This window comes from Anomalospiza imberbis, chromosome 24 (genome assembly GCF_031753505.1).
Source record: "Anomalospiza imberbis isolate Cuckoo-Finch-1a 21T00152 chromosome 24, ASM3175350v1, whole genome shotgun sequence".
Taxonomy (NCBI): Eukaryota; Metazoa; Chordata; class Aves; order Passeriformes; family Viduidae; genus Anomalospiza; species Anomalospiza imberbis.
The window spans coordinates 6,449,147-6,473,965 of NC_089704.1; the positions used below are offsets into that span (position 1 = coordinate 6,449,147).

The following is a 24,819-nucleotide window of genomic DNA, read 5'->3' on the forward strand; positions in this document are numbered from 1 at the left end:
TCTGGGGCCGGGGATTAGGGGAGTGAAAAGCCGTGTCTGGCTCCCGCGCCGGAGCTCTGTCTCGGCACCAGATGGCATTAATGGCATTATTCTGCACACCCTGGGGACACCCACGTGTGCCCACACCTGCAGGGCCCCACACCCCAGCCCGGGCCGAGCCAGGGCTGGGCACACTGACAGGGGGACAGGGACAGGGCACAGCCCAGCACCCAAACCTTGCACTGGGTGTGACACTGGGAGAGCAGGGTCTCCTCAGAGCTCAGCTGTGAGCAGCCCAGCCCCATGCTCCTCCAGGATGGAGCCGGGAGCAGAGGACAGGCACAAATCAGAGACAGGATGCACAGGAGATGTGCCCTCTCTGAGCTGGGGTAGAGGGGTTGCCAGCAGCTCTCCAAGCCTCCACGCTCGTTTGTTTTGGATGTTGAGCCCTGGAGCTGTGGGACAGGGAAGCTGCGGGCACTGCAGGGAAAGGCCACCGTGTCTCCTTCCTCCTGCCACTGGCCCGATGAGAGGGTCCTGCTGTCCCCAGGGTGAGTCACTGCCCCATCAGAGGATGTCCCACAGACAAGGCCAGCCCCTCAGCCCTTTCCCTGTGCTCCCTGTGCTGCGTGGCCTTGGCGAGGAGGTGTTTGCCTTCTCCTCTGAACCAGGCAATCTCGGAGGATTTCTCTCACAGCCCCTTGAGCCATTAATCTTCTCAGAGTAAATCTTTTCTGCGGCACAAAGGGGATTGGGTAAATAATACAGTGGACAACTGGAGTGCCCTTTTCTTCTGGGAAGGCTTCCAGATCCAAACAGCTTCCCCTTGGCGCTGGTTATTCCCTGTTTGCTTCGCTGGCCTCTGGATGGACAGGTAGGAGGGAGAGGGGCTCTGGCTGGCTGTGGCTTGGCCTGTGCCTGTGCCTCAGCCCTGACTGGAAGCGAGGAGGTGAGGCAGCGGGGCTGGAACCAGAGCAGCAGCAGCCAGGGAGGAGCTGCCAGCCCTGCTCCGTGGTGCCAGGGCCGCATTTCGCCCATGAGGAAACGCGAATGCAAAATGTCTCCTCGTTAGTTTAAAGAGGAGAGCAGCAAATGGTGACTCAGGGAGCCAGAGAGGAACACTGGAGAGAGGAGAGATGGGCCGGGCTGGCGGGGAGCCAGCCGCGTGCCTCAGCCTCCCTCTGCTCGGCTCCCGAAAAGGCAGCGCAGCCAGCAGCAGCACCTCTGCAAAAACAGCAGCGCTCCACGGGCTGGAGTCACCCTCCAGCCCCAGGAAATGGCATTCCAGCCCCCATTTCCATGTCACACGTGCCCCAAAGAGGAGGTGATTAGGGAGTAACTGCTCAAGGCAGCGATGCTGTGGGAGTGCAGCCCAGGGATGGACAGGCTGGGTCTTCCCGGTGGGATTTACAGTGGGATTCACAGTGGGACGTGCCTGGAATCAAAGGAGGGTCTCCGTGAACCCGGTCCATGTATCTCAGGATCTTGCCTTGGAATCACAGAGGTTGGAAAACCCCTCTAAGACCATCCAAGTCCATTAACCAACGCTGCCGAGGCCAGCACTAAACCACGTCCCCAGAGGTCACATCTGTACACGTCTTTTAAATCCCTGCTTTAAATCCCTCCACGGCTGTCCTGGGCAGCCTGTTTAGCCCCTGGAGCGTGCTAAAACTGTGCAAAGCCGCTGGAGCCGGCGAGGACAAAGGTCTCCGCTCTCCTCCGCGCACGGGGCTCCCCTCGGCGAAGCCCCCTCGCCCTGTCCCCGCTCCCCCGGTCCCCGCTCAGCAGCGGAGCGCGGCGACACTAGAGGGAACCAAATCCCAGCTTCTTGCCGGGAAAGAGCTTTTCCTTGGGAAGCCGAGCTTTTCCTTGGGAAGCCGAGCATCCCGGCTGCCCGCCAAGTGATTCGGGCTCGGGGCACGGGGGACGCGGAGCCCTTCGCACAGAACAAAACCACAGGATGGTTTGGGCTGGAAGTCTAAAATTGATCCCCGTTTCCGTGTCACTCTCTGTCCACAGTCACGAGTGCCAGGGCTCCCTTATGGAAACGCAGCTGTTCCTGCAGTGCACGACCCAAGGGCTCAAGCAGGATGTCATTTTTGGGTACATTGAGCTGCTGGCACCTGTTTGTCCAGGAGTTTGCAGCCTCTTACTGAGGCACAAGCCCCTGGCCACCTTCAGGGCGTTTATCCTCCCACCACTCCATGTGGCAGCTGCCTGCTCCCCTCTGCCACTGGAGAAACTGAGGCACTGGGGGCTGCAGCCACAGGCCAGGTGAGGTCCTTCCCCCCCTCAGCATCCACACAGGGCCAGCCTTGGGGCTGGGAGCAACTGGGGAGGAGGGGCACGGGCTTCCAGGACAGGTTTTGCTGGAAGGATTCCTACCGGGGCATGCCCAGCGCTCTTCCACACAGGTGTACCCAGAAATCAGCTGCAAGCCATCCTGCAATTACCCCCACAGCCTGTCCTCCATGCTGCTGGTGGGACTGGGCTGGCAGCAGTGGCCGTGCAGGACGCAGCTCTTTGTCCCTGTGGGCAGGGTGTCCCGTGAGGGGTCACAGCGGGCTGGCCCTGCTCGGAGAGGTGCTGCGAGGGTAAGTTGGCGATGCGTGGGAAGTGCTTTGTGGCAATCGGCTCCAGACAGATAAGTAGCCCTGTTGTGTTAATGACCGCTTCCTCCGGGGATTTGTCTGCGAGGGCGGCCGAGGGCACGGGGCTGGGGCCCGGCGGGAGGTGAGGTGTGCCCTGGCCGGAGGGATGCGGGGTGCAGCGCCTGTGCCCAGCACGGGGCCCAGCCTGCGGCGGGGGCTGGCCCCGGGAGCTGAGGGGGTCCTGTGCCGACCCTCCCCTTGGCTGTTTTCCTCTGTGTGCCTGCATGGAGAGTGGGTTTTTCGAGTATTAGTGGAAGAATTGCCTTTAGGGGGAAACACCTCACTGGCTAACGGGGTGTGTGAGCACGGGACGCTGTGGTAAATCCCCAGAGCTCTGGGGTAACCCGGAGCTGAGTGTAATTCTGCCCAGAGGCAGAATTCATGCCAGGGAAGGGGGAGATTGAAGGGGGGGCTGTTTTCAAAGGGCTGCAGGATGCCCCATGCCCTCAGGAGAGGCAGCAGGACCCCCTGTGCAATTTCTGCCGTGGTGAAGCGCAGAGGGTCCCTCCTCCCGAAGCCTGCTGGGGCTCAGAGCTGTGCGTGGGCATGCACTGCTATAATTTCTCCTGTGTCTTGTGCGGAGTTTGGGCCAGGGAACTCGTTCCTCAGTGTGAGCTTCACCTCTGAACCGTGCAGCTGGGCTGGCTGCTGGCTCTGGCAGGCAGGGCAGTGGCTACAGGGAGCCTGAGATGGGCTTCTCCTCGCGTGCCACTGCTGGCCTGGCTTCCTGTGAGCCGCCTGTGCTGCCAAAGCGCAGGTCAGCACTACCCAAATAATTGCCGTGGAGATTGCCTGCCTTTCCTCACCACAGCCACACGAAGCACACGATGCCGTTCTGCTTGCTAGCAGGACACCAGCTTTCCGGGCTGAACGCGTATGCAAAGGCGTCACACAAACGCTTCCTGTGCGCGTCCAAACGCGGGGCCCTGGGGAGGCTGATGTCCCCAAACGGTGGCTGGCTGCTGGGCGAGAGCCGAGCCCCAGGTGTGGGCTGGCAGGAGCTCCTGCTCCGGGAGCTCTGGCTGCCTGCCCGGCGCTGCCAGCCCCGCACGTGCGCCCGGGCTCGGCGAGCTGGCAGAGGGCCTGGGCTGAGCAATCCATGGAGGAGCAAACAGGGCCGGAGTGAACAGCACAGGCAGCTCAAGGACTCGCCAGGAATCCCCGAGTGTGACCCGGGCTGAGCGCTCACCCTGCCAGCCTCAAGTTTCCACTGTGGTGCTGCTCGCAGCAGCTCCTGTCCTGGAGGAAGGAGCCCTTGCTGGGGGAGGTCAGAGTGCTGGGTTGATCCTCTGAGCTGGGGATGGTGAGGAAACTCATGAGAGCAGCGGAGAGAGCTAAAAATGAATGGGTGAGCAGCATTTACTCCCCCTGCTCACATGCCTCACACAGAGATCTGTGGGGCCCCGTGGGTGCTGTGCCAGCGAGTGCCCTGCCAGCCCACGCACCCCCGTTCCATCCACTCCCAAGTGTAGGAGGGTACCAATCACACCTGAGTCCGAGGCGTTGTGTGCCTGTTTGCAAAGTGCTGTAGCAGGTTCAGGGGCTGGCAGCTCGCTGGAGCAGGCTGGGCCGGGCTGTGCTGCCATCCTGCAGCAGCTGCCGGGGAGGGAAGGGGGCAGATGCCTGGCATGTGGCTGGGGCTCCCCAGAGCCCGGGCTTTGCCGGTTGCCAGGGTATGGGCCTGCATACCAATTTCCCTGCGAAGTATCAGCGAACATCTGCACGGCGATGTAGGTGGCGATTGAAATGCACCTCGGCTCCTGGAGGGGTGTGTGGGCACCGCGTGTGCATCAGCTGCTGCCTCGCCGCCTCTCGGGACGCTGGCGGCGCGGCCAGGGGTGCGAGCGTGGGGCTGGCGAGCGGCACGTGCCCGCGTGGGAGGGCTGCGACACCCACGAGCCGCTGAGGTGGCCTGGGAACGGGCTGGGGAGGGGGTGGTGACGGCGCTACCGAGCTCGGCAGCACCGAGGAAGAGGAAGCACATCCGTGGGGAGGAGGAGGAGGAGGAGGAGGGAAGGCTGTGGTGTGCCAGACCCGCACAGCACGGGCACGGTGTTTGCCCCTGTTTCTGCCGCTGGCACCGAGGGCAGGGGTTAGGTGGCAGTGGCCTCGCTGTGCTCGTCACTAAGATGACAGCGTCTCTGGTGTGGGTGGCCTGGAGCAGGGAGGGGACAGGGGACACGGGGTGGGCATGGAGGACCCTGCGTCCTGGCAGCTTCTCCGTGTCCCCGCTCTGAAATGGGAACCTCCCACCCAAGGGTACCCCCTCGGTGAGCTTTTCAGGGCACTTCTAGGTGGGAAGGCTTGCAGTGAATCCACGAGGGCTGGAAAGGGCCATGGGGCTGTTGTTTTCCCAATTTCTGTGACGATAGTTGTGTTTTCAATTAAATCTAAACAGCGCTTTTTAAAAAAATCGGAATGTAATGTTTTTCCTGCTGGTTGTTTTGTTTGAAATCTGAATGCTTTAATCTTTCTTTCTGTTTATTTTCCAACAAATTGGGCTTGTAACGGCTGTTTTGGAAAGCAAAGAAAACCTGCTATAATCACTTCAAGAAAAGACACTCTGAATGCTCTAACGGTCCAGACAAATTGGCTTTGGTGTGACTAAGTCTTGGGGAGTACAAGCTTCGGCTTGAGCTAAGCCTTGGATAAATACACCCCAAAGTAAAGTATTAGCTGGTATTTGTTTGTTATTTGCTGGCTGGAGGGATGAATGTGTAATGAATCTGCTGGCCCTGTCTTGCTTGTGTCCCCTCTCGTGGGAGCAGCATGGGCTGCCGGAGCCCTGATCTCCCATCCTCAGACGTGTCCAAAGCCATGCCGGACAAGGTTTGGAGCAAACTGAAAGGTGTCCCTGTGGTCTGCAAGGTCCCTTCCAACCCAAACCACTGTATTGTTTTTGTCCCCCGGATGCTGGACCAGCGTGCGGGAGGCCCGGGGAGCAGGAGGAGTGCCAGTGCGAGTCCCGGGTGGCCCAGCCGTGCTGCTCAGCTGCAGCCCTGCGGCCAGGACAGGGCTCACCTGGGGCAAGGCTCCGCGGTGCCGCTTTGAGGGGATGGGGGAGCGCGAAGCGCGCTCCGGCCGCGGGGCTGATGGCCCGGGGGCGAGCGCAGCTCGGGGGCGGCCGGGGGCTCTGCCGGCCCTTGCGCACGCCGAGGAGGAGGAGGAAGGGGCTCGGCCGGCGGGGGCCGCGGCCGCCCCCAGCCCTGCGCGGCGCGGGGGGGGCGGGCGCGGGCGGGAGCCCGGCCCACGGGCGGGAGCGGAGCGGGGCGGAGCGGGAGCGGCGCTGGGCACCTCAGCCGGGCTGGCAGCGGCGGCAGGAGCGCGGCACGCCGGGGCACCGCACCTCCGCAATTGCGCCGCAGCCCGGGGCCAGAGCTGCTCTGTATGGCATGTGGCTGGTAACTTTTCTCCTGCTGTACTCTTTGCCGAAAGGTACGTGGGGACCGCGGCGGGGGCGGCGGGGGTCCCCGGCAGCGGGACCGGGCGTACGGCACGGGCTGCCTCCTCCCCGGGGCTCTCGGTGCTCCATTTCTCGGTCCCACATCTCTCGGTGCTCCCTCCCCGGGTGTCCCGGGGCTCTCGGTGCGCCTTCCTGGGCGCTCGGTGCGCGCTCCCCGGGGTCTCGAGGGTCTCGGTGATCTCTGTTGGGATCTCGGTGCTCCCTCCCCGGGGTCTCCGGGCTCTCGGTGCTCCCTCCCCGGGTGTCCCGGGGCTCTCGGTGCGCCCTCCCCGGGGTTCCGTGGCTCTCGGTGCCGCGCTCTCGCTGCGCCCTCCCCGAGTGCCCGGGATTGTCGGTGCGCTCCCCCGGAGCGCTCGCCCCGGACGGCGCGGCGGAGCGCGGGGCTCGGTGCGCGGAGCGGGGCCGGTCGGTGCCGGCGCATCCCGGAGCGGCTCCGCGGCGGAGCCCCCGCGGCGGCGGTGCCAGCCGCGGCCGGGACCCCGCACCGACGGGCGCAGCATCCTCCGGCGGGGCCTCGCCGGGACCGAGCGCTCCACGTCTCCGGAGCACTTCTCGGTCTGATCCCGTCAGCAGGCGAAACCCAGCGATGCCTTAAAATTCGCATCCTTCCCCCTAGGAATGCTGTGTGAAGTGTAACCCAACGGCTTGACATCAATCAGATTATAGATAAATCATATATGTGTGCGGGGGATGGGGAGAATCATGGAACAAGCGTGTCAAGGAGACACACGCTGGAAGATTACAGATTAATTTAAAGTTGGGCATTAAGTGGATGCTGCCCACATCCAGCGAGGTGATACTCTAACCGAGTCTCTGCTCTAGATGCAATTAAAGAGAGGCAGGAGCTGCGTGGAGCACGGGCACTTAAATCCCACTGCGTTTGTTACAACAATCGATCCATGTTACATAAAGGAATTGCCCATTTCCGGATCTGCGGGAATTTTTTAATTATGTTTCTGTAATAAATTACCTCTTTGCCCACGACCCGACCTGCGGATGCGGGTGCTGGAAGCGCCCACCTCTTGGAAAATTGTCTGCTCGGAGGATGTAAAATGACATTTGCCCTAATTATCGTCTCTGACATTTGAGAACAGCAAGGGGGAAATTTTAGGAAATGAGGAAAGTGAAAGAAAAGGGGACAGAGCTGCTTCCTTGCATGAGACCTCTCTTGCTGCCCATTACATTACCCCGTTAGCTGAATGTTAATCCAATGAAAAATATTTACTGAGGTTTAATAGGGCACCCTCTCCAGTTGTGCGGTGATGATCAATTATTCCATCAATTATTAATTATGGAATAGCTGCTTTATTCGAGCTGGGGTGAAGCTGCTTTTGGGAGCTTTACCCAAAATCGCTATTGTGCTTCAGATCTGCTGAGCTGAACGTGCCAGCGTCTGCTTTGCTTACATTTGCATTTTTTACTGTGCTAAAAGGAAAAAAACAAACCTGGAAACAAATAACCGTCGAGGATGCCACGATTCCTTTCGACCCCCAATAGTCAAAATAATAAAGAGATGCAATGGTTTATTGCTTTTTGCATCTTTTCAGCCCCAGCTTCTTGGAAAAGGGATGTCTTCCCACAGAGCTATCTCTTCGGAGAGGAGGAAATTAAAAGCCTCCATTAGCACAACTCCTCGTGGCCTCGTTTTACATTTTATTTCTTAAAAAAAAAAAAAAAGGTATCTTCAGCACTGAACAGTCCTGGTGATGCAAAGTGTTAATGTGAAGCGGTTCCAGAGAGAGGACAGCAATACCATGGAAGTTTCATTAGAATAATAGGATAAAAAAAATGAATTGCTCAATGCATGATAAACCTTTCAGACACTTAATATTTCTGGGCATCGAAGCACATCCTTTTAACGTGCTCCTGCTGTAGAACAAGAGCTCAAGTAGAAACTGAAAGCAGATAAACATTTGATCCAAGGGACCCCTGAAGTTTAGAAATCCCTTGATGGGCTGTAGCTGCTTATTTCTGCCCCTGTTTATAAAATAAACAGAAATGGGTGGTTGGCAAGCAGAGAGTTGAGCAGCAAGATGGTCTGGCAGTGTGAGGGAGAGCAGCCAGGCAGAGGGGAGGCGAGTGGTGTGATGAGGAACGGACTGGCCACAACTGAGAGGCTGGGAGCCAGGGAAGCGTCTCCCTGCGTGATGTTGCTGGATGGCTCTGCCGCCTGATTTATATTGGCATTATATTTACATGATGTTCCCGCGCTGGGCGCAGCGAACGGTGCAGCTCGCGGTTTCTAATCTCTCCCATCTCGGCCCCCCAGTGTGGCACAGCGCTCGTTTGTCTCTGAAATGAAACATGGAAACCTCATTAAATGCACGGAGGAGAAGCCTGCAGTGCTCATCTCCTCGCCGTGCCCGGCGCTTGTTTATCCTGCCAAAATTTCCCAGCACCAGGAGCCACCGTGGCGGCTCGCCCAGAGCCTTTACCTGTGCCTGGCGTGGGCTTTGGGCTGCTGCTGCCTTGGGATGGGGAGTGGGTAAAGGCCCCCTGATGTTCCTGGCTGTTTGTCCTCTGCAGGAAGAGGCTGTGCCTTGTGCGAGGGGCGAGTGCCAGGGATGTGCTGTGGAACAGCCCTTCCTGGAGCTGGGAGCTTGGGGCATGGCTTGGGGCAGCCGTGGCTCCAGCACCTCGGTGTTGGGGTGCCGGGACCTGTGCCCGTGTGGCCCGTGTGCTGGGGGGACGGATGGGCAGCGCTCCATCCTTCTCTGGAGCAGCTGGCGAGCCGAGGGCAAGAATCAAGCTGGAAGTCTTTGTGGCAGGGATTCTGACATGGCAGCAGGCGAGGCTGAGCCGCGCCTCGGGTGACATGGAGGCACCTCGCGGCCGAGCAGGCAGCACGTTTAGAGGTGCCACTTCCATGGTGGGCACCAAGGAGGAAGGCGCTGGGTCATCGCAGCCGTTGCGATGCCGCTGTTCGGGGAGGATGTGCAGGGGCAGCTCTGGGTGCGGAGCATTCCTTGCCTCTGGAATCTCGTTTATAGCCAGCTCTTGGTCTTTACATAATCACGGCTTGGGAGTCAGCCTTTCCCTGCCCGTGGATCCCGCAGAAATATCCCCCAGCACACTCAGGCTGCCGCCATCATCCGCCAGCAGAGCCGTACCAAACGTTCAGGAATTCCATTTCCCGGCTCGTGCTCCTGCCTGCTCCCAGCTGCGCCTGGGAAGGGCTGCGGCAGCTCCTGGCCCTGAGAGGGCAGCGAGCTCGGCTTGGAGGGGATGGGGAGGAGGCGAGGGACAGGATGTGATGGGGAGGAGGTGAGGAGCTGGCAGGGCTGGCCCAGATGTGTTCTCCTGTTGGCTGCATGGTGGGTATCCTGGTCTCCACCTTGCAAAGCCACCGAGCGGGTTGTGATGCCCTGGGAGCGTGGCCTGGCCATTGTGGAGGGAACCCAAGGCCAGGCGTGCGTGGCCTCTGGTGCGTGACCCCTTGCCCACCCCTCGTGCCCACTTGTTTGACCGCCCTGGGGACACGGTGCTGTCACTCCGGCTGGGTAATGTCACCAGATGTCCCCTTGGGACCTCAGGCGTTGTGTTCACATGGCCACGGCGTGGAGGTGGGCTCTGGAGGGGAGGGAGAGGCCCTCACCTGTGGTCCCTGGGCCTGTTCCTCACCCCCAGAGCTGAGGGTCCCCAGCCTGGGGGGCTCAGGAGATGGGGCAGGGCTGGGGGATGTCCAGCTCTGGGTCAGCCCCTGTGGGGACGGTGTGGTGGGGCTGGTGCCTCTCAGGAGCAGCCACGGGAGGTTCTGGAAGCAGGAATCCAGCCGGGAGAGCTTTTTTTCCCAGGCAAGGGTTACAGCCTCAGCCTGGGTGCTGTCGTAATCGCTGGAGGTGGTTCAGGCCCTAATTTCCATGCAGATGCATTAAGGAGCAGGCGCTTGGAGCACGTTTGAGCCATGCCCTTACCCACGGAGGACCAGAGGCAGGCTCTCCTTCGCTCCCTCTTTGCTTTGTCAGGTCGGGAAGGACCGTGGTGCTCGAGCCAGAGGGGCCGTGCCACCAGGGTGGGACTCGCGTGGCGGCCAAATTGCAGTGCCAGGGCAGGGAAGATGTTGTGGCAGGTACCTGCTGCTGTGCTGGGCACCAGCTGAACGCCCCAGGCCCTGCCTGGCATTTCCTGACACGATTTCCAGCCCCCTGAGACCCTCCCTGAGGGGCACAGGTGTGGGAGGCACGGCTTTAACCCTCTGGGCTGTGAGGAGCTGACATCCCGGGAGGATGAGCTGCTCTCCCAGGCACCCCTGAGCTCCCCTTGGAAGGGACCAGCCTCGGCCGCTTCCCTCCTCATCCTTCCACGGTGCTTGGAAGTGCCACTTCTCGCTCCATCAACTCCAAGGTCACTCCCTTGGTTAGCACAAAGACTGTTAAGGTGTCCAGCGGGTGAGGGCTTGGAGGAAGCTCGTCCCGGGCAAAGCCGAAGGCTCCTCCAGCATTCCCCACGTGCAGGCAGGGTGTGATGGAATTACTGTCCTCTCTTCAGCACGGAGGAACCTTCAGGACTTGCCACCTACCTGTAATCGCCAGCCCGGTGCGTGCCAGGCTTTGGTTCCCTCTCTCCTTGGGCAGGGCAGGTGTCAAACACCCTTAATGAGGATAATAAATGAGCTGCGAGGTGGCCATTAGCCCGCTGCTCTCCTCAGCATCCCCGCAGCCCGGCTCAGCCGGGGGCTGGGGAAACCCTGCTGGCCCCTCCAGCCCCTCTGGAGCCCCACGGGTGGGCTTGTTTCGGGGGGGAGCCCCGGTAGGTCCTCGCCAGCCTTGGAGGAGGGCTGGGTGGGCACCGGGGCGGCCAGACCACCAGGGTCAGGAAGGGGCTCTCAGAAAAGCTGCTGCTCCAGTCCAGTGAGCTCCAGTCCAGCGCCTGCCCAGGGGATGGCATGGACCCCCTGGAACACCAGTTGTTCAGCGTTTCCCCGGCTCTGTCAGGTTTGCACCCAGCTAAAGCACCGTGCTCAGCTCTGAGGGGCTTGCAGGCTTTGGGTGGGCTCGGGGCTGGCTGCGTGCTGCCAGCACAGGTGATGGACGTGCACGGAGAGCAGGAAAAGCCTCTTATCTCGGGAGGAAGAGCCCTGGCTGGCACGAAGCTGGTCCTTGTCTGAGACGGCTCCTAAATCTGCTTCTTAGAAAAGGACAGGCTCTTCCCCGGGAGGCTTTGTGCTGCTGGGGAGGTGATGGCATTGCTGAGCTGCTCGGGCAGGACACACACCTGCACCTCCCCGGAGATGGTGACAGACCCTGGGCACGGTTCGTGGCCCCTCTCTGGAGCAAGCAGGTGCTGGCAGAGCAGCCCAGTGCTTTGCTGTGTCACTGAAGGTGCTGGAGCTCGGGAAGTCCAGCCATCAAAACTAGTAAATATTCTGAAGGGATGATAGCAAAATGACTTGCTTCTCCCAGCTCGAATAGAGATATTAATATTTCAATAGCTCTAGGTTGTAATTTACCACAATTTAGGAAGATTGAGCTCTGATAGCTTCAAACACCTGCCTTTCAGAGCCAGCCCGAGTGTCCAGCCCTGTGCTGGGCTCAGTGCAGCTCCCAGCTGGAGCCACGCTGGGCTCCAGGCTGCGTTCCCAGCAGAAGCTGTTCCATCTCAGCTCTCCCAGCCTCCTCTTTTCAGGTTCATGTGAATTAATGCCCTCGATATGTAGGTTAGGGTCAGCACATCTGACCAGATGTGAGCAGTGATTTCTGGTTTAAAAATATTGCTGTGCTATTTCTAAATTTTTAATCTCTCCCAGTGATTTGGAGACAGTTTTATGAAACATGGAATTAGGATGGTGCTCAATGCTAAATGGTAAAGGAGATTATGAGGATTTAACTCTATACGTCTGTCACATAACTATTGCCAATCCCATAACCTCCATTTTCCATTAAAAATCCCTTTCCCCCTTTGACCCGAAAAAGCTTTATGGGTAATCTGAATGTCTCTGTTTACGAGGTATTTTTCCACTCCTTGCCCCAGCCCCTCACCCATCCAGCTCTGAGCCCTCCTGGTGCTGCTGAGGATGAAGATGTTTCCCTGGCAGGCCCTGGGTGCTCTGGGAGCCTTCTCAAGCTGTAATGTGGGATCTGGGGAGAGATCCTGCATGGAGCACGGGGCACAGCCGGATGCCCTTGGTCCAAAGCCAGGCTGAAGGTGGCTTTTGCTGTGCCCTGGCTCCAGCCAGCTTCTGCTCAGCTCAGGCTCAGCCACAAATAGCTCTGTGCTGCTCGTGCAGGCTTTGTTTCCCTTCCTCTGCCTGCAAATGTGTGGTTTTTTTTCCCTTTCATGTATTTGGGAGAAGCACCGCGCTGCTCGGATGAAGGGAAATGCTGATTCATGACGACAAACCAGCCTGGAGATGTCACAAAATGACATCTGCAGGGCCGAGCGGTGGCCCCGTGGCTCTGCAAAGGCTCGGCTGGAGCTTTGCTCCTCTGTCCGTCTGTCTTTGGTGCTCGTCAGCCAGAGAGGGAAAAATAAATGGCTTTGTCTCCTTCCACCTGTGTGTGGACACAGGGAACTGGTGCGTGGGGAGACGAGGAGATGATTTTGGGACCTCTAAATTGGTTGTCTCGTCTGGTGGCACAGCTGGACCTCACTATCAGCTCATCCCTTCTGTGGCACAGAGGGCTCTGAGTGGGCACGGGAGGAACCTTGGTCATTTCTGGGGATGATTCCGTGCAGTGCACAGAGAGAGCAAGAGTAAGATGCTGAAAGAGGCGTGAGGTTGTGCATCCAGCTGGGAGAAGGATGGAGAGGACTCTGCCCCGGGAAGGGCTGAGGTGTCTCGGGGTGTCCCATCCTGAGCTGGTTGAGGATGGTGAGGATTGGGCTGGTGGCACAGCTCCCAGGCAGGACAGGCACCTGGCTGGAGGAGCTCAGCACGGAGATGGAGCCACCGTGGCCACTCAAGCTGCCCTTCCTCGGGCGAGCGGCCGCCTCCGGAGCCCAGGCGTGCGGACGAGGCTTTCCTTCTCCCCTCTGCTGCCGTCCCCTCCTCCCCAAGTTAAGGAATCGAGGTCAGGGAGGGTCCCCCGTGGCTCGTTCTGAACGGGTGGCACGGTGCTGATCTGCTTATTGGCTCTGCGGCACCGCGGGCGTGCGCTCAGCCGCGCTATTAATACACCCGCCGAGGGCCCTTCCCAGATCCCTGTCCTTCCGCCCACTTGGAAAGAGTGCAGCTAAAAAAAGAAAGCGGATCTAAGTGACTGGGGGCCTCCTCTTCCTTATTTATAGCCAACTTCTCTGGCTTGGCTTGGGAAGGGGGAGCTCGTGGTCCTGGAGAGCGGGAAGGAGGGACCGCAGGAGCTGGGTGCAGAGGTCCATTCCCTACTTCCCAGGAAGGGAAGTGCTGTTCTCCGGCGGTGAGAGCTGCTCCTGGGCACGCAGGTGGCGCAAGCTCTGCCTGGACTCTGCCCCTGAACCCACCCCAGTCCTCGTTTGGATGGTGCAGGGGTGCCCAGGAGAAGCTCGGGCTCAGGGCAGGGTGGATCTGAGCGTCCCTGCCTGTGGCTCTGGGAGAGGGGAGCAGCTCTGATCCCGGTTTTCCATCCCCTCTCCTGGTTTGGAGGCGGTGGTAGGGTGGCAGGAGAGGTCTCTACCCTGCCTGGCAGTGGTGTGCTCTGGGTGTGTTGGCATTGCTGTGCTGGATGGGGCTGCTCCAGGCCGGGGGATCACAGGAATGTCGGAGTTGACAGGAGGAGCAGTGTTGGTGATCGTGCTTGGCATGGTGTCCTTGGGGCCGTGGGTGCTCAGAGCCAGCTGGGCACCCCTGGGGAAGCCCCGGGGACTGCCCAGGGTGTTCATCCTCACCTGCGCAGCCCCTGGCTGTCCTGCTGAGGTGCCTGTGATCCCTGATCCGTGCTGGCAGCAGGAGCGCTGGCCTGTGAAGGTGGCCTGTGTGCTTCCAGCCGTGCACGGATGCTCTGCGCTCCCCTGCTCCGCACGCAGGGCTCAGGGGCTGTGCCAGGGGGTTCTCTGTGCTGGGGTTCTCTGTGCCAGGGGGGGGTCTCCGTCCCACCAGGACTGGCGATCCCCGCAGTGACCCCGCCGTTGTGGCCTCTGTTTTGCCCACAGCACACGCTGAAGATGTTGGAACCAGCCTCTACTTTGTGAACGACTCCCTGCAGCAGGTCACCTTCTCCAGCACAGTGGGGGTGGTGATCCCCTGCCCGGCAGCAGGGTCACCCAGCGCCGTCCTTCGGTGGTACCTGGCCACAGGTGACGACATCTATGATGTGCCCCACATCCGGCATGTCCATGCCAATGGGACTTTGCAGCTCTACCCCTTCTCGCCATCAGCCTTCAATAGCTTTATCCACGACAACGACTACTTCTGCACCGCAGAGAACTCGGCTGGCAAAATCAGGAGCCCAAATATCCGTGTTAAAGCAGGTAGGAGCTGCCTGTGGGCGCTGGGCTGTGCGCGAGGGGCTGGTTCCTCCCTGCTCTGCCCCATGGGCTGCCAGCTGGCCCATCAAGTACAGAACCAGGGCTGCTGCCTTGGGTTCCTGCAGCAGGATGGAGCAGGGAGAACGGCAGGGCCTTGGGTGGGATGTGCAGCTTGGAGGTCTCCAGCGAGTGTCTGGAGAGCGTGGTGTGGCTGCAGCCTGGTGGCAGGAGAGTTCCTCTCCCTTTGAACCGGGATTGTCTCACCCAACCACTCACCGAGGCTTTTCCCAGCTGTGGGAGGGGCTGGGCCACATCTGTCCATGCTGGGGGCCCCCTCAGTGTCCCACAGCCCGGTTCCCACTGCAGCACCCAGCCTCAGCTTGCCAAGGCTTATTAAGAACAAAAAAAAAAAAAAAAAATTAAATAAATAAAAAAAAAAGGAGGAATATGGCAAAGAGCTGATTCCAAAAGCCATTAGAGTAAATTATTGACCAGGCTGAGGAGGGCTAATAGCCCAGGAATGGCTTCATTATGTAACCTATTAAAAGTGGGGCTAGCAGAGGGAACGTGACAGAAGTGACTACAGGGTTTTTTATTTTAATACCTTGTACTGTGGAGTAAATTGGTATTAACCCCCTTCTGCAGAGTGAATTATTTACCAGCACTCTCAGGTTACCTATAAACCACAGCCTGGTGGAGGAGCAGATGGGGTGTAGTAAATGTGGAGCTGCTGCTCTCCTCATGTGGGCACGGTGGGTTTGGCTCTGCTGGGATCCCTGGTGCCCCGAGCTGCCCTGGGATCAGAGAGGAAATCCTGGCTCTCAGCCCCCTCTCCATCCAGGGCTGAATGCACCCCTGCTGTTGGGCTGGGAGCTCAGCCTCCCCCTCTGTTAGCAGGAGATGTGGATGTCCAGTGGGGCCACCAGGATGTCCCCAGCTCCTGGAGCTGCTCTGCCTTTCTGGCAGTGGAAGTGGTTGTGGAACATTCCCCAGCTGCTGCTCCCTCCTGGCCACCCCACATCCCAGTCACTCTCCAGTGCTTCCTAATGGCAGTGCAGCAAGAGAGCCAATTGCAGCTGGAGAAAGCAAGCAATTAAATAAAATGCATTGGAAACTGAAAATATGAGGGGAGAAAAATCTCTGGAAGTCTTGGGAAAGCTGCTGGCAAGCACATGGAGCAAATTTCTCCAGCCGGGGGAGAGGTTTAAGTGGGCTGGTTGTGGCTGTGTGTTGCCTCCTGGGGGTTATTCCTGCTGGCAGGAAAAGCCTGGAGCCCTGGCTGTGGGGCTGGCACAGGTCAGGGATGCAGTGGGGCTGTGCCCAGTGTCTGTCCCCAGCTGCTCGTGGTGGCAGGGAGCATTCAGGATGCTCCTCGTGGTCCCTGCTGGCCTTTAAAACCTGTGAATAAACCTCAGCTCCAGGTGATTAAGGAAGCTTTTGCCGGTTAATCTGCTTTGGCTCTGCAGCCCCTTTCCGTGGCAGCTTCTCCCCGTGCCCTCGTGGCACATCTCTGAGCAGGGAGCCCCGAAAGCCCAGAAACCAGGGTGAAAATGCTGCCACCCTCTCGCTGCTGGCCTGTCTGTGTGAGGTGTGGGATGCAATGCCCACAGGCACTTCCCACCCAGGGAAAACACCTTCCTTCTGCAGCTGCTGAGGGCTTTGTTGAGGTGCTCCTGCTCTGGCCAGCTGTTAGATGACAAAGTGAACGTGTATTTGTCATGATGGCAATTGTGTCCATGTCCTACAGGGCACAATTATTGTCACAGCAAAAAGGGAGCTGCCCTCAACTGCATGTTGTACTTAAATTTCAGGAGTTTGTGGTGTCTGTGTTGCTGGGGTTGGTGACATCTCTTTGCCTTGCTGGACAGGCGGAGGTGGGTCCATCTCACCCAGCGGGTGCTCCTGGAGCACTGCTGCTGGTCCAGGGAGCAGCACGGAGCTGTCAAAGGGATGTGCATCTCCCTGAGAAATAGGGCACGAGCTGGGAACATGGAAAATTGTCATCTGCTTGCCTTAAATATTCCTGCAGTGGCTTGGGGGGGTGGGGGTCCCAGGCTCTGTGCCACGGGCTGTCTCTCCCAGGATGCATTTTCAGCATCCAGAGGTGAAACACAAATTACAGCTATAAAATTTCATCGGTCCCCACACTGAGTCTGGCAAGCTCAGGTGACGCTGGGGACCGTGGCAGGTCCCCGCAGCAGGACCTGGGCCAGGTGTCCCTCTGTCCCAAGCCCAGCACCGCGTTCCCCAGCAGAGAACCCCCTCCTTCCCCGGGAAGGTGTTTGGGGTGGAAGCAGCGTGTGGCTGGGTGGGTTGGTTTGTTTGGGAAACGTGGGATTCTAGCAAAAGGAAATGTGTTTTCCTCCAGCACTGTCATGCTACCAACCATCTGCTTTCCTCCACAGTTTTCAGGGAACCGTACACCGTTCGGGTGGAGGACCAAAGGTCGATGCGTGGAAACGTGGCTGTTTTCAAGTGCCTCATCCCCTCTTCAGTGCAGGAATACGTTAGCGTTGTATCCTGGGAGAAAGACACCGTTTCTATCATCCCAGGTAAGAGAGGAGCACCTGTTCTCTTGGAAATCTGACCTGCTTTGCCATGTGTGACATTTGCTGTCGTGGAGGCTCTGGTTTTTGGCTTGTTGTCTGTAGCTGTGCTGCCCAGCAAAGGCTTTCATTGGTGATTTTGCAGCTCCAGGCTGGGAAGTGCTGCTGGTGTGAGCAGAGCTGCGGTGTCCAGGCTCTCCTGGGTGCTCTGGCCGTGTGTCCCCAGGGTGAGGGATGCTCGGTGTCATTTTGGCAGCACTCGTGTCCTGTCCTGGTTTCTGCAGGATGCGTTGGGTACCTGGCACTGGCACCTGGACAACAGGGACAGCACCTGCCCGTGCTGCCCGTGTCTGACTGCTGCACTCAGGGCTGGTGTTTGCCTTGTCAGGTCCAGTCAAAATTCCACTTTTTCTTGTCAATTTTCACAACTGATTCGACCACGGGGAAAGGAACTTGGGAAAAAAGCCATCACCTCCCTTTCCCCTGTGATGGAACCTGCCTGGCCTGCCCGTCCCATGTCCCTGCCTCGTGGCCTGGGCCGTGTCCCACTCAGAGCTGACTTCCCTGCGTGGGGAAGGGGCTGAGGGAGGGACAGCATCTCCCACCTCTGCACAGGGACTCGGCAGGTCCAGGTGTTTTCCCCCAGGTATTTCCCTGGGATTTTTTGGCAGGTGTTCCTGTCTGGCTGTGGCAGGTTCTGGGCACAGCGTGGGGCCAGCTCCGTGTCCCCGTGTTCCGGGGTGACCTCGTGGCTCCTCCGCGGAGCCGCTGTCAATGCACAGCGTGTGTGAGCTGGTGGTAAAGCAATCAATAACTGCTTCCCCCGGGGGATCCAGAGGGAATTAAAGGATTTTGCCCAAAGTGAGTGCTCTGCGCTTGATATTTGCTCACAGGTCAGAAAGTCCCGGTGCTGCTCCGCGTCTCAGCGTTGCCACGGGGAGCAGAGGCCACCGGGAGCAGGGCTGGGGCTGGCAGGAGAGGCTGAAGGAGCAAAGTGCTTCACCAGGAGGGGGGTGACCTGTTCTCCTGGGGGCTGTGGTGGCTCTTGCTGGCGGGCTGTGCCCCCTGAGTGCAGCCAAGGTGCTGACCCAGCACAGCCCACGTGTCTGGAGGTGCCTGGGCTGGTGGTACCTGGGCAGGCACCCTTTGGCAGGGGACAGACGGGCACTGTGCCCTTGCCAGCCTCTCCGTGGATGTGGGAACACGAGGTGGATTTCTGTGTGGTGGGTGGGAACGAGGAGCTGGTGGTGCCCATCCCCTGGGGTGCTCCTGGTGCATTTTGGGCAATGCAGGTGATGCTCTGGTGCCTTTGATGAGTGGGACGCCAGGTCCACCAGCAGGACAGCCTGGGCTGCTGTTTCCTCCATGGTTTGAGAGTCCTTTGGTCTGGGATTCTGCAGGATGGAGCCCGTGTGGCCGGCGGGCTCAGCGGCGCGTTTGCCAACTGAGCATCCGTGCACTCGCGTGATCCTAACCAGACTTGTTCCCAAGTTTGCTGTGGCAGTGGATTTTTTAATATGATGATTTAATTAGGGTGGAACGATTTTAACATTCTAAAGCAATAATTACCCTAAAGACAGAACATATAAATTGTGTTACAGTGCAGAGTCAACACAAGCAAACATGTTTTGCCGTTAGATTACAAATATAGTATCTGCCTGGAGCTTATTTTTTTTGTTGCTGGTGTGTTAGAGCTAAAACTGGCTTTGCTGTTACCAAAAATATGTTTTTTCCTGACCTCTGCTGAACCTCTGCGTCTGCCCTGATTCTGAGTGAGGAGGATGAGGGGAGGGAACGGGGTGGAGGTGAGGAGGGCTGGGATGTGGTGCGGTCCCTGCTGGTCACAGTGCTGGGTTCTGCCCGGTGAGATGCTGGGCTGTGCAGGGACTGCAGCTCTGCACCTGAGCTGGGAGCTGTGCTGCCTCTGTGTGCTCACAGCTGCCTCTGGAACGTGCTGCTCTCTCCTGACTCCAGCGTGCCAAACCCGCTGCTTTCCCCAAAACTTTGCCCCGGTGCTCCCTGTGGAAGGCTGGGCATCTTCCCATCAGCCCGAGGTGCAGCAGGGGAGGAACAGTCCTGACGTGCAGAGCAGGGAAAATCTCCATCCACACTTCTTGGCGGCAAAAAGCTCTTTTTAAGTGACTGTTGTGATAGTAAATGTCTTTCCCCCAACCAAACCAAAACACCTGCAGCTGAGAAACAGGGGCAGCGAGTGTTTCCCCTGGGGCTGCGCTCTTGTGAACTCAACACGTGGCTGGGGGAACCTTTTGTGAGTTTTCTTGGGTTCTAGGAAGAAATTCTTCTCTGGCACAGGTTGTCCAGAGAAGCTGTGGCTGCCCCATCCCTGGCAGGGTCCAAGGCCAGCTTAGACAGGGCTTGGAGCAGCCTAGGACAGTGGAAGGTGTCCCTGCCCATGGCAGAGGGAGGAGCAAGGTGGACTTTAAGGTCTCTTATTACACAAATTGTTCTTTAATTCTATGACTGAATCTTTTTTTTTTTTCCCCCTTAATTGGGATTACAGGGCTCCCAACCTCTCATATTTTTTCAGCCAGACCTTGTTGCTCTTTTGGTGGCTGCAGAACCTTGGTGGTGCCTTGCTGGCGAGAGCCCAGCTGGAGAGCTGCTGCCTCCCTCTCCGGGGTGTGGGTGACGAGTTGTGCTGTTTGGTTAACTTGGCAACACCGTAACATACCCCAAAATCAAAGATAAACTCTTTATGGCAGGTTATCCTGCACGTAAATCATCATTAGTGCAGCTCATTTTTGTTCAGTGCCCACCTGACTGTGCTGCTGTGTGTTTAGAGAAGTCAAGGGTTGCAGAGAAATTACAGGTTTTTCAAAAACCCATTTGCCTTGCTGGTGCTCACATCAGAATCAATCTTGCCTCGTGTTGCAGCCTTGCCACAGACACAGTCCCGCTCCCGGGGCTCTGCTGCTCTGCCTGGCAGGGCAGCCCCTGGGACAGGACAGGCCCTGGGGGGACAATCACACCTCAAACTCCGCTGCTCCTGGTGCATCTTGGTGTGTATTGGAGGAGCTGGACGGGAGCACAGCAGCTGAGCAGAGAGTTTTACACTCCCTTCACCCCTTTTCCATGGAGTGACAGTGAGAAAATCCTGCTGCATGATGCTTTAAGAACTCGACGTTGTAAACAGCTTTTCTTTTATTATTTTATTATTATTTTGTGCGGCAGTGGTGGCAGTGTGGAGCCCAGGTGTGTGGGCACTCCTGGGGTGCCTGTCCAGCTGCAGGTTGCAAAAGCAACGCAGGAAGCTACTGGTGACACCACAAAGTGGGGTTTGAGCGATTTCAGCCCCTCCTCAGTGTTGCAAGGTGTTCATTTGGGCACTGCTTGGCTTTTACAACCCTCTGAGCACACACGTGCCTGTGGACTCGCACCCAAATCGTCCCCAGCTGGCTCAGGGATGTCACCTTGTCCAGCTTTGTCTTGCTGGGCACAAATGTCACCTGTCCAGGCTGTGCCAGTGGGAAAAACAGCACTGGGGCTGGCGAGGGCAGTGGGATTTGGAGGCAGTGAGCGTTTCCAGCCTGGCAAAGCCAGAGCAGAGCTGTTATTTGCTGCTTCAGTGCTGTGTACTTGATGGGTTGTGTTGGAAAAAATCTAAATAGAGCACTTGTCAAGGTACCAGCGTTTCTAAGGGTGCTGCCTTTGTCACCAGCCTAATACAAATCCTCTGAGGGCTGCACAGATGAGGATGTACTTAATCACTGGTTATCCACAAAGCCTCTTCTCTGGAAAGCAAAACGCAAAGCTTGCCAGAAGGAAGGAGCTGAAAAAAAAAAAAAATTGAGTTCTGTGAAGTTTTAGAGGTGTTTTTGTGCGTCTTGTGGGCTGAGCCTTTCAGGAGTTTCCAAAATATCTCTGCCTGAGTTAATCTGTTTGTGGTGCTGCAGCTGTGAGCTTCGTTTGACCTGCGTGGCTCTTTCTGTCCCATCCTCAGATGTCCCCAGGGCTGGTTCTGGGGTCCTGAAACTCCTCTGAGCAGCTCTTTGGTGGTGTGGGCACTAAAGGGCAGCAGCTTCCTCGCAGTTCCCTGCGATCAATCCCCCCCAAGATGCTCTCCGTCCTCTGCTGCACCTCGCCACTGCTACATTGTTTTTCTCTGAAATTACAGAACTGCACACAAATCCCACTGTAATCCATCCCAGGACGTGGCGAGGCCAGGGACAGGCAGGAGGCTGGATTTCTGGGATTTCTGGGATTTCTGGGATTTCTGGGATTTCTGGGCTCAGCATTGCCCCTGGGCGGGCGCTGCGTGCCGAGGGGCACGGGGGGATGAGGCAGGACCCGGATAATTCGGCATTGTCCTCGTGTCAATGGGCTCATTCTGGGGGACATCGGGCTCCCGTTACTGGGGAAAAGCTGGAAGCTGGGACAGAACCAACACGGCCAGGCGAAAGGCTGCCCTTGTTCGTGTGTTTGGCATCGCGGAGAGCTTTGGGGCAGAGAGGACTTGCCGAGGGCTGGCGTTTCGGGTGGGTTTGGCCCAAAAGTGGGATGACCCCGGCTGGTTTAAAGCAGGAGGCTCGGAGCTGGAGCGTGCCGGGCACGGGGCCACCCCGCTGCTGTGTCGCTGCTGTCCCCTGGCTTGTCCCCGGCTGTCCCCTGCGGCCGAGCGCGGCGCTGGTGGCTGTGACCCGCTCCGAGAGAGGGGGGACCCGGCTGCCCCGCCTGCCCTGCTCCCTGCCGGCGTGGGCAGGCAGAAATCCCCGCACAGGCACCGCTGGGCACAAGGCTTGGCCTTTCCAGCTGGCTTCTGTCACTTGTGCCCGGGACGGGCAGAGCCGCAGCGCGGAGCCGCCCGATGTGCTCGGAGCGAGCGGCGTCCTGTCCTTCCCTGTCTGCGGGTGCTGCAAAACCTTTTCCCCTGTCGGCCTCGAGATCTCCTAAGGTGTCCTGGCTTCTCCCCCACCCCTTGCCACCCTCTCTGGCTGCGACATGTGCCCAGACCTGTTACAGAGGGAAGTAGCTCCAGGCGTTATTCTCACCAAGTGGGGTGAGATTCTGTCTGAAATCATTTCATCCTTCCCCAGAGACTTGGCGTGAATTTTATCTAATCGCCATGGCAACAGATAAAAAAAGGTGTGAGCACATCTCCTTTTGCTGTGATAATTCAGATTTATATATTCAGATCAGATTGGAGTTAGAGATTTTAAAAGGAGCAGATGCAGCAGAAGGTGTGACTGCAAATAATGTGGCGAGAACGTTTGATGATCCTGCCCTTTAAGAGGGGAGAGCGCTTTCCCGCAGGTTTTTTTGGAATATAATTATTCCATCAAATCCACTTTAACAAGGACTCATTATGGCCCTGATAATGCAGAGTCACGTTGGAGACAATCTCCACACGCATGCACACACGGCACACGCAGGGACCACAACAAGTAAACAGCAGCCTGTGCACAGCCCGGGCACTGCCGGCTGCCCCGGTGCCCCTGTCACCTCCCGGTGCCCCTGTCACCTCCTGGTGCCCCAATCCCACAGCTCCCAGCCTCCTGCAGCAGGACCCAGGTGGGGATTTGGTGACACTGAGCTCCGCCTGTCCCACACCAAAGCTGTTGGCAGCTTTTGCTGTGCTGTGGCAGCGTCTGCAGGAAAGGGAAGCTTTGGCTGAGAGCAGCAAAAGGAATCACACACTCATGGGATGGTTTGGGCTAGAAGTGACCTCAGACCATCTCATCCCACCCCTGTCATGGGCAGGGACACCTTCCACTATCTCAGGTGGCTCCAAGCCCTGTCCATTGTGGCCTTGGGCATTTTCAGGATGGGGCAGCCACAGCTGCTCTGGGCACCCCGTGCCAGGGCCATCCTTCAGGGCACCTCCAGCCACCCCGAGGCACAGCTGTGCTGTAGGGAAGGGATGAACAGCGAGTAGAGAGAGGGTGGGATGGGTGCCTGAGGGTCTGGACATCCCACGGGAGGCAGGTGGGCTGTAAATCTCTTCCTGGAGTGCAGAGAGCAGGAGGAGGAAGAGATCAGCTGGAAGGGATGTGTGGAGGAAGGATCTGCTGATCTCCCGAGTCCCAGGGTGACTCTGCGCGCTGGGATGCATCGTTCCAGTCGCACTGAATGGCACACAGGCTTTTCAGGTGATGGCCAGGAAGGTGGGGACAAGAGAGAATTCTCCTGGAGCACCCCACTGGTGGCATGGGGAGAAGGGGAGTGATGTGGGCAGGAGGGGGTTGGGGCTGATGAACCTTAGAGGTGTCTGGGCTTCCCTGGAGTCACTCAGGGACTCTTGGAGTGTGTACTGCACATCTGTGTGAGAGGATTCTGCGCTCTGCACCAGCCCAAGAGAAGGCTGTGGGGCACAGCTCGCAGTGGAGCTGAGCTCTGTAATGAATCCTGGAGCCTCACGTGCCTCGTGCACCTTGCTGAGCCCAGGACCCTCCTGCCTGACCCCAGAACCCAGCCTGGAGCATCCAGGTCCCTGCTGAATAACAAGGGCCGTGCTCTTGTCTCCCTGTTCACAGGGCACTTGTTAAATTCTCGTGCTTCTGTGCTTTTTGAAGACCTTCCTGCTGCCGGAGACCTGAAATCCTGTGGGATGGCAGTTTCTGTAAGGCACTGGAGCAGCTCAAGCTCAGGCTGTGACAGCACTCCATGCACTGGGCAGGACAATGTGGGTGCTGGGCACAGGGGACTGGGGGGCTCTGTATGGGGGTGCAACCCATGAGCAGCCCTGGGCCACCTCACCTGGGGGGTCCTTGGGAGTGACCCCTCTTCCTGCAGGCTGCTACCAGCCTGATGGGCTTGGGATGCTCCAAAATCCACTTGAAAATCCTAGAAGAGAATAGAAACACAGAGTGTGGGGAGCTGGAAGGGACCCACTGGAATCCAGCTCATTGCTCTGCTCAGGACAGCCCTGAGAATCATCCCAATACAATGCCAGAGCCAGCTCTGAGGGATGGGCTTGCTGGCATGTGCAGGTTCTCCAGCCAGCCCCAGTCTCTGTCCTTTTCCACCTCTATTTAAATGTCATTTCCAAGAGAGGAGCTGCTGCCGCCTCCTGTCCTGCTGCCCCAGGTCCCCCCGGGAGCGGAGCCTGCCCGGGCAGTAATTGCTACAGCAAAGCCAAGTGATGTGAGAGCTGCACAGGTCAAAGCTCTTCCCTAACCACATGTTTGTGTGAGCCTGAGCCACCTGCCCCTGGGGCCTGCGAGGGAGAGGAGCTGCAGCAGGGCTGAAGTCACCACATCTTGTGCTGTGCAGGCCAGCTCGCCCCAAACGGGGCTGGGGGCTCGTGGGTGGGGAGGGGGTGGTGTGGGTGTGCATCGTCCTCCCCCTCCTCCCCGTGCACCCGCGCACATCCCCAGATGCAGGAACAATCACGGTCATTATTCCTGCCATGGTGACAGTGACAGTGGCAGAGATGCCAGCTTCCTCACACAGACGGCTTTATTTCATCTCCTCTGTTTTTCAAAGCCTCTTTCATTTTGTATGAGGAGACAGATGTGAAGGGCTGCAGGCTGATAAATTCTGCTGTCTTATGAAAAGAGAGGGTGGGTTTTTGTTGTGGTTGCTGCTCTTCCTCCCTCCCTCCCTCCCTCCCCAGCTCCCTCCCAGCCGCCTCTTGCTGTCGAGGGTTGCTCCCTGCTCCGGGCACAGGATGTTTGCTGGTGGTCACCTCTCCGGGGCTGAGTCCCCAGGGCTGGGTTTTGGCTGCAGAACCTGGGGTTGTGGTGATGGGCACCTGGTTGGAAAAAAAAACAGCCCCTGGTTGGAAGGAGAGGAGCCCAGGGGTGCAGATGCCTCCCAACACACCCCACCCATGGGGTGG

At 58.3% G+C, this 24,819-nt stretch overlaps 1 protein-coding gene across 3 annotated transcripts in view; it reads left to right on the forward strand.

Moving 5' to 3' along the window:
- The first annotated feature begins 5,889 nt into the window (after positions 1 to 5,889).
- DSCAML1 (DS cell adhesion molecule like 1) overlaps positions 5,890 to 24,819 on the forward strand; it is a 95,943-nt gene continuing 77,013 nt past the window's right edge. For 2 of the 3 annotated variants that reach the window (XM_068172364.1, XM_068172365.1), the window contains exons 1-3: positions 5,895 to 6,065; positions 14,161 to 14,478; positions 16,881 to 17,027. In XM_068172364.1, coding sequence (XP_068028465.1) covers positions 6,023 to 6,065; positions 14,161 to 14,478; positions 16,881 to 17,027 — 508 coding nt within the window. In that variant the 5' untranslated portion in view covers positions 5,895 to 6,022. Of the gene's footprint in view, positions 6,066 to 14,160; positions 14,479 to 16,880; positions 17,028 to 24,819 lie in introns of all 3 variants that reach the window. The other variant, XM_068172368.1, reaches the window with a different exon arrangement.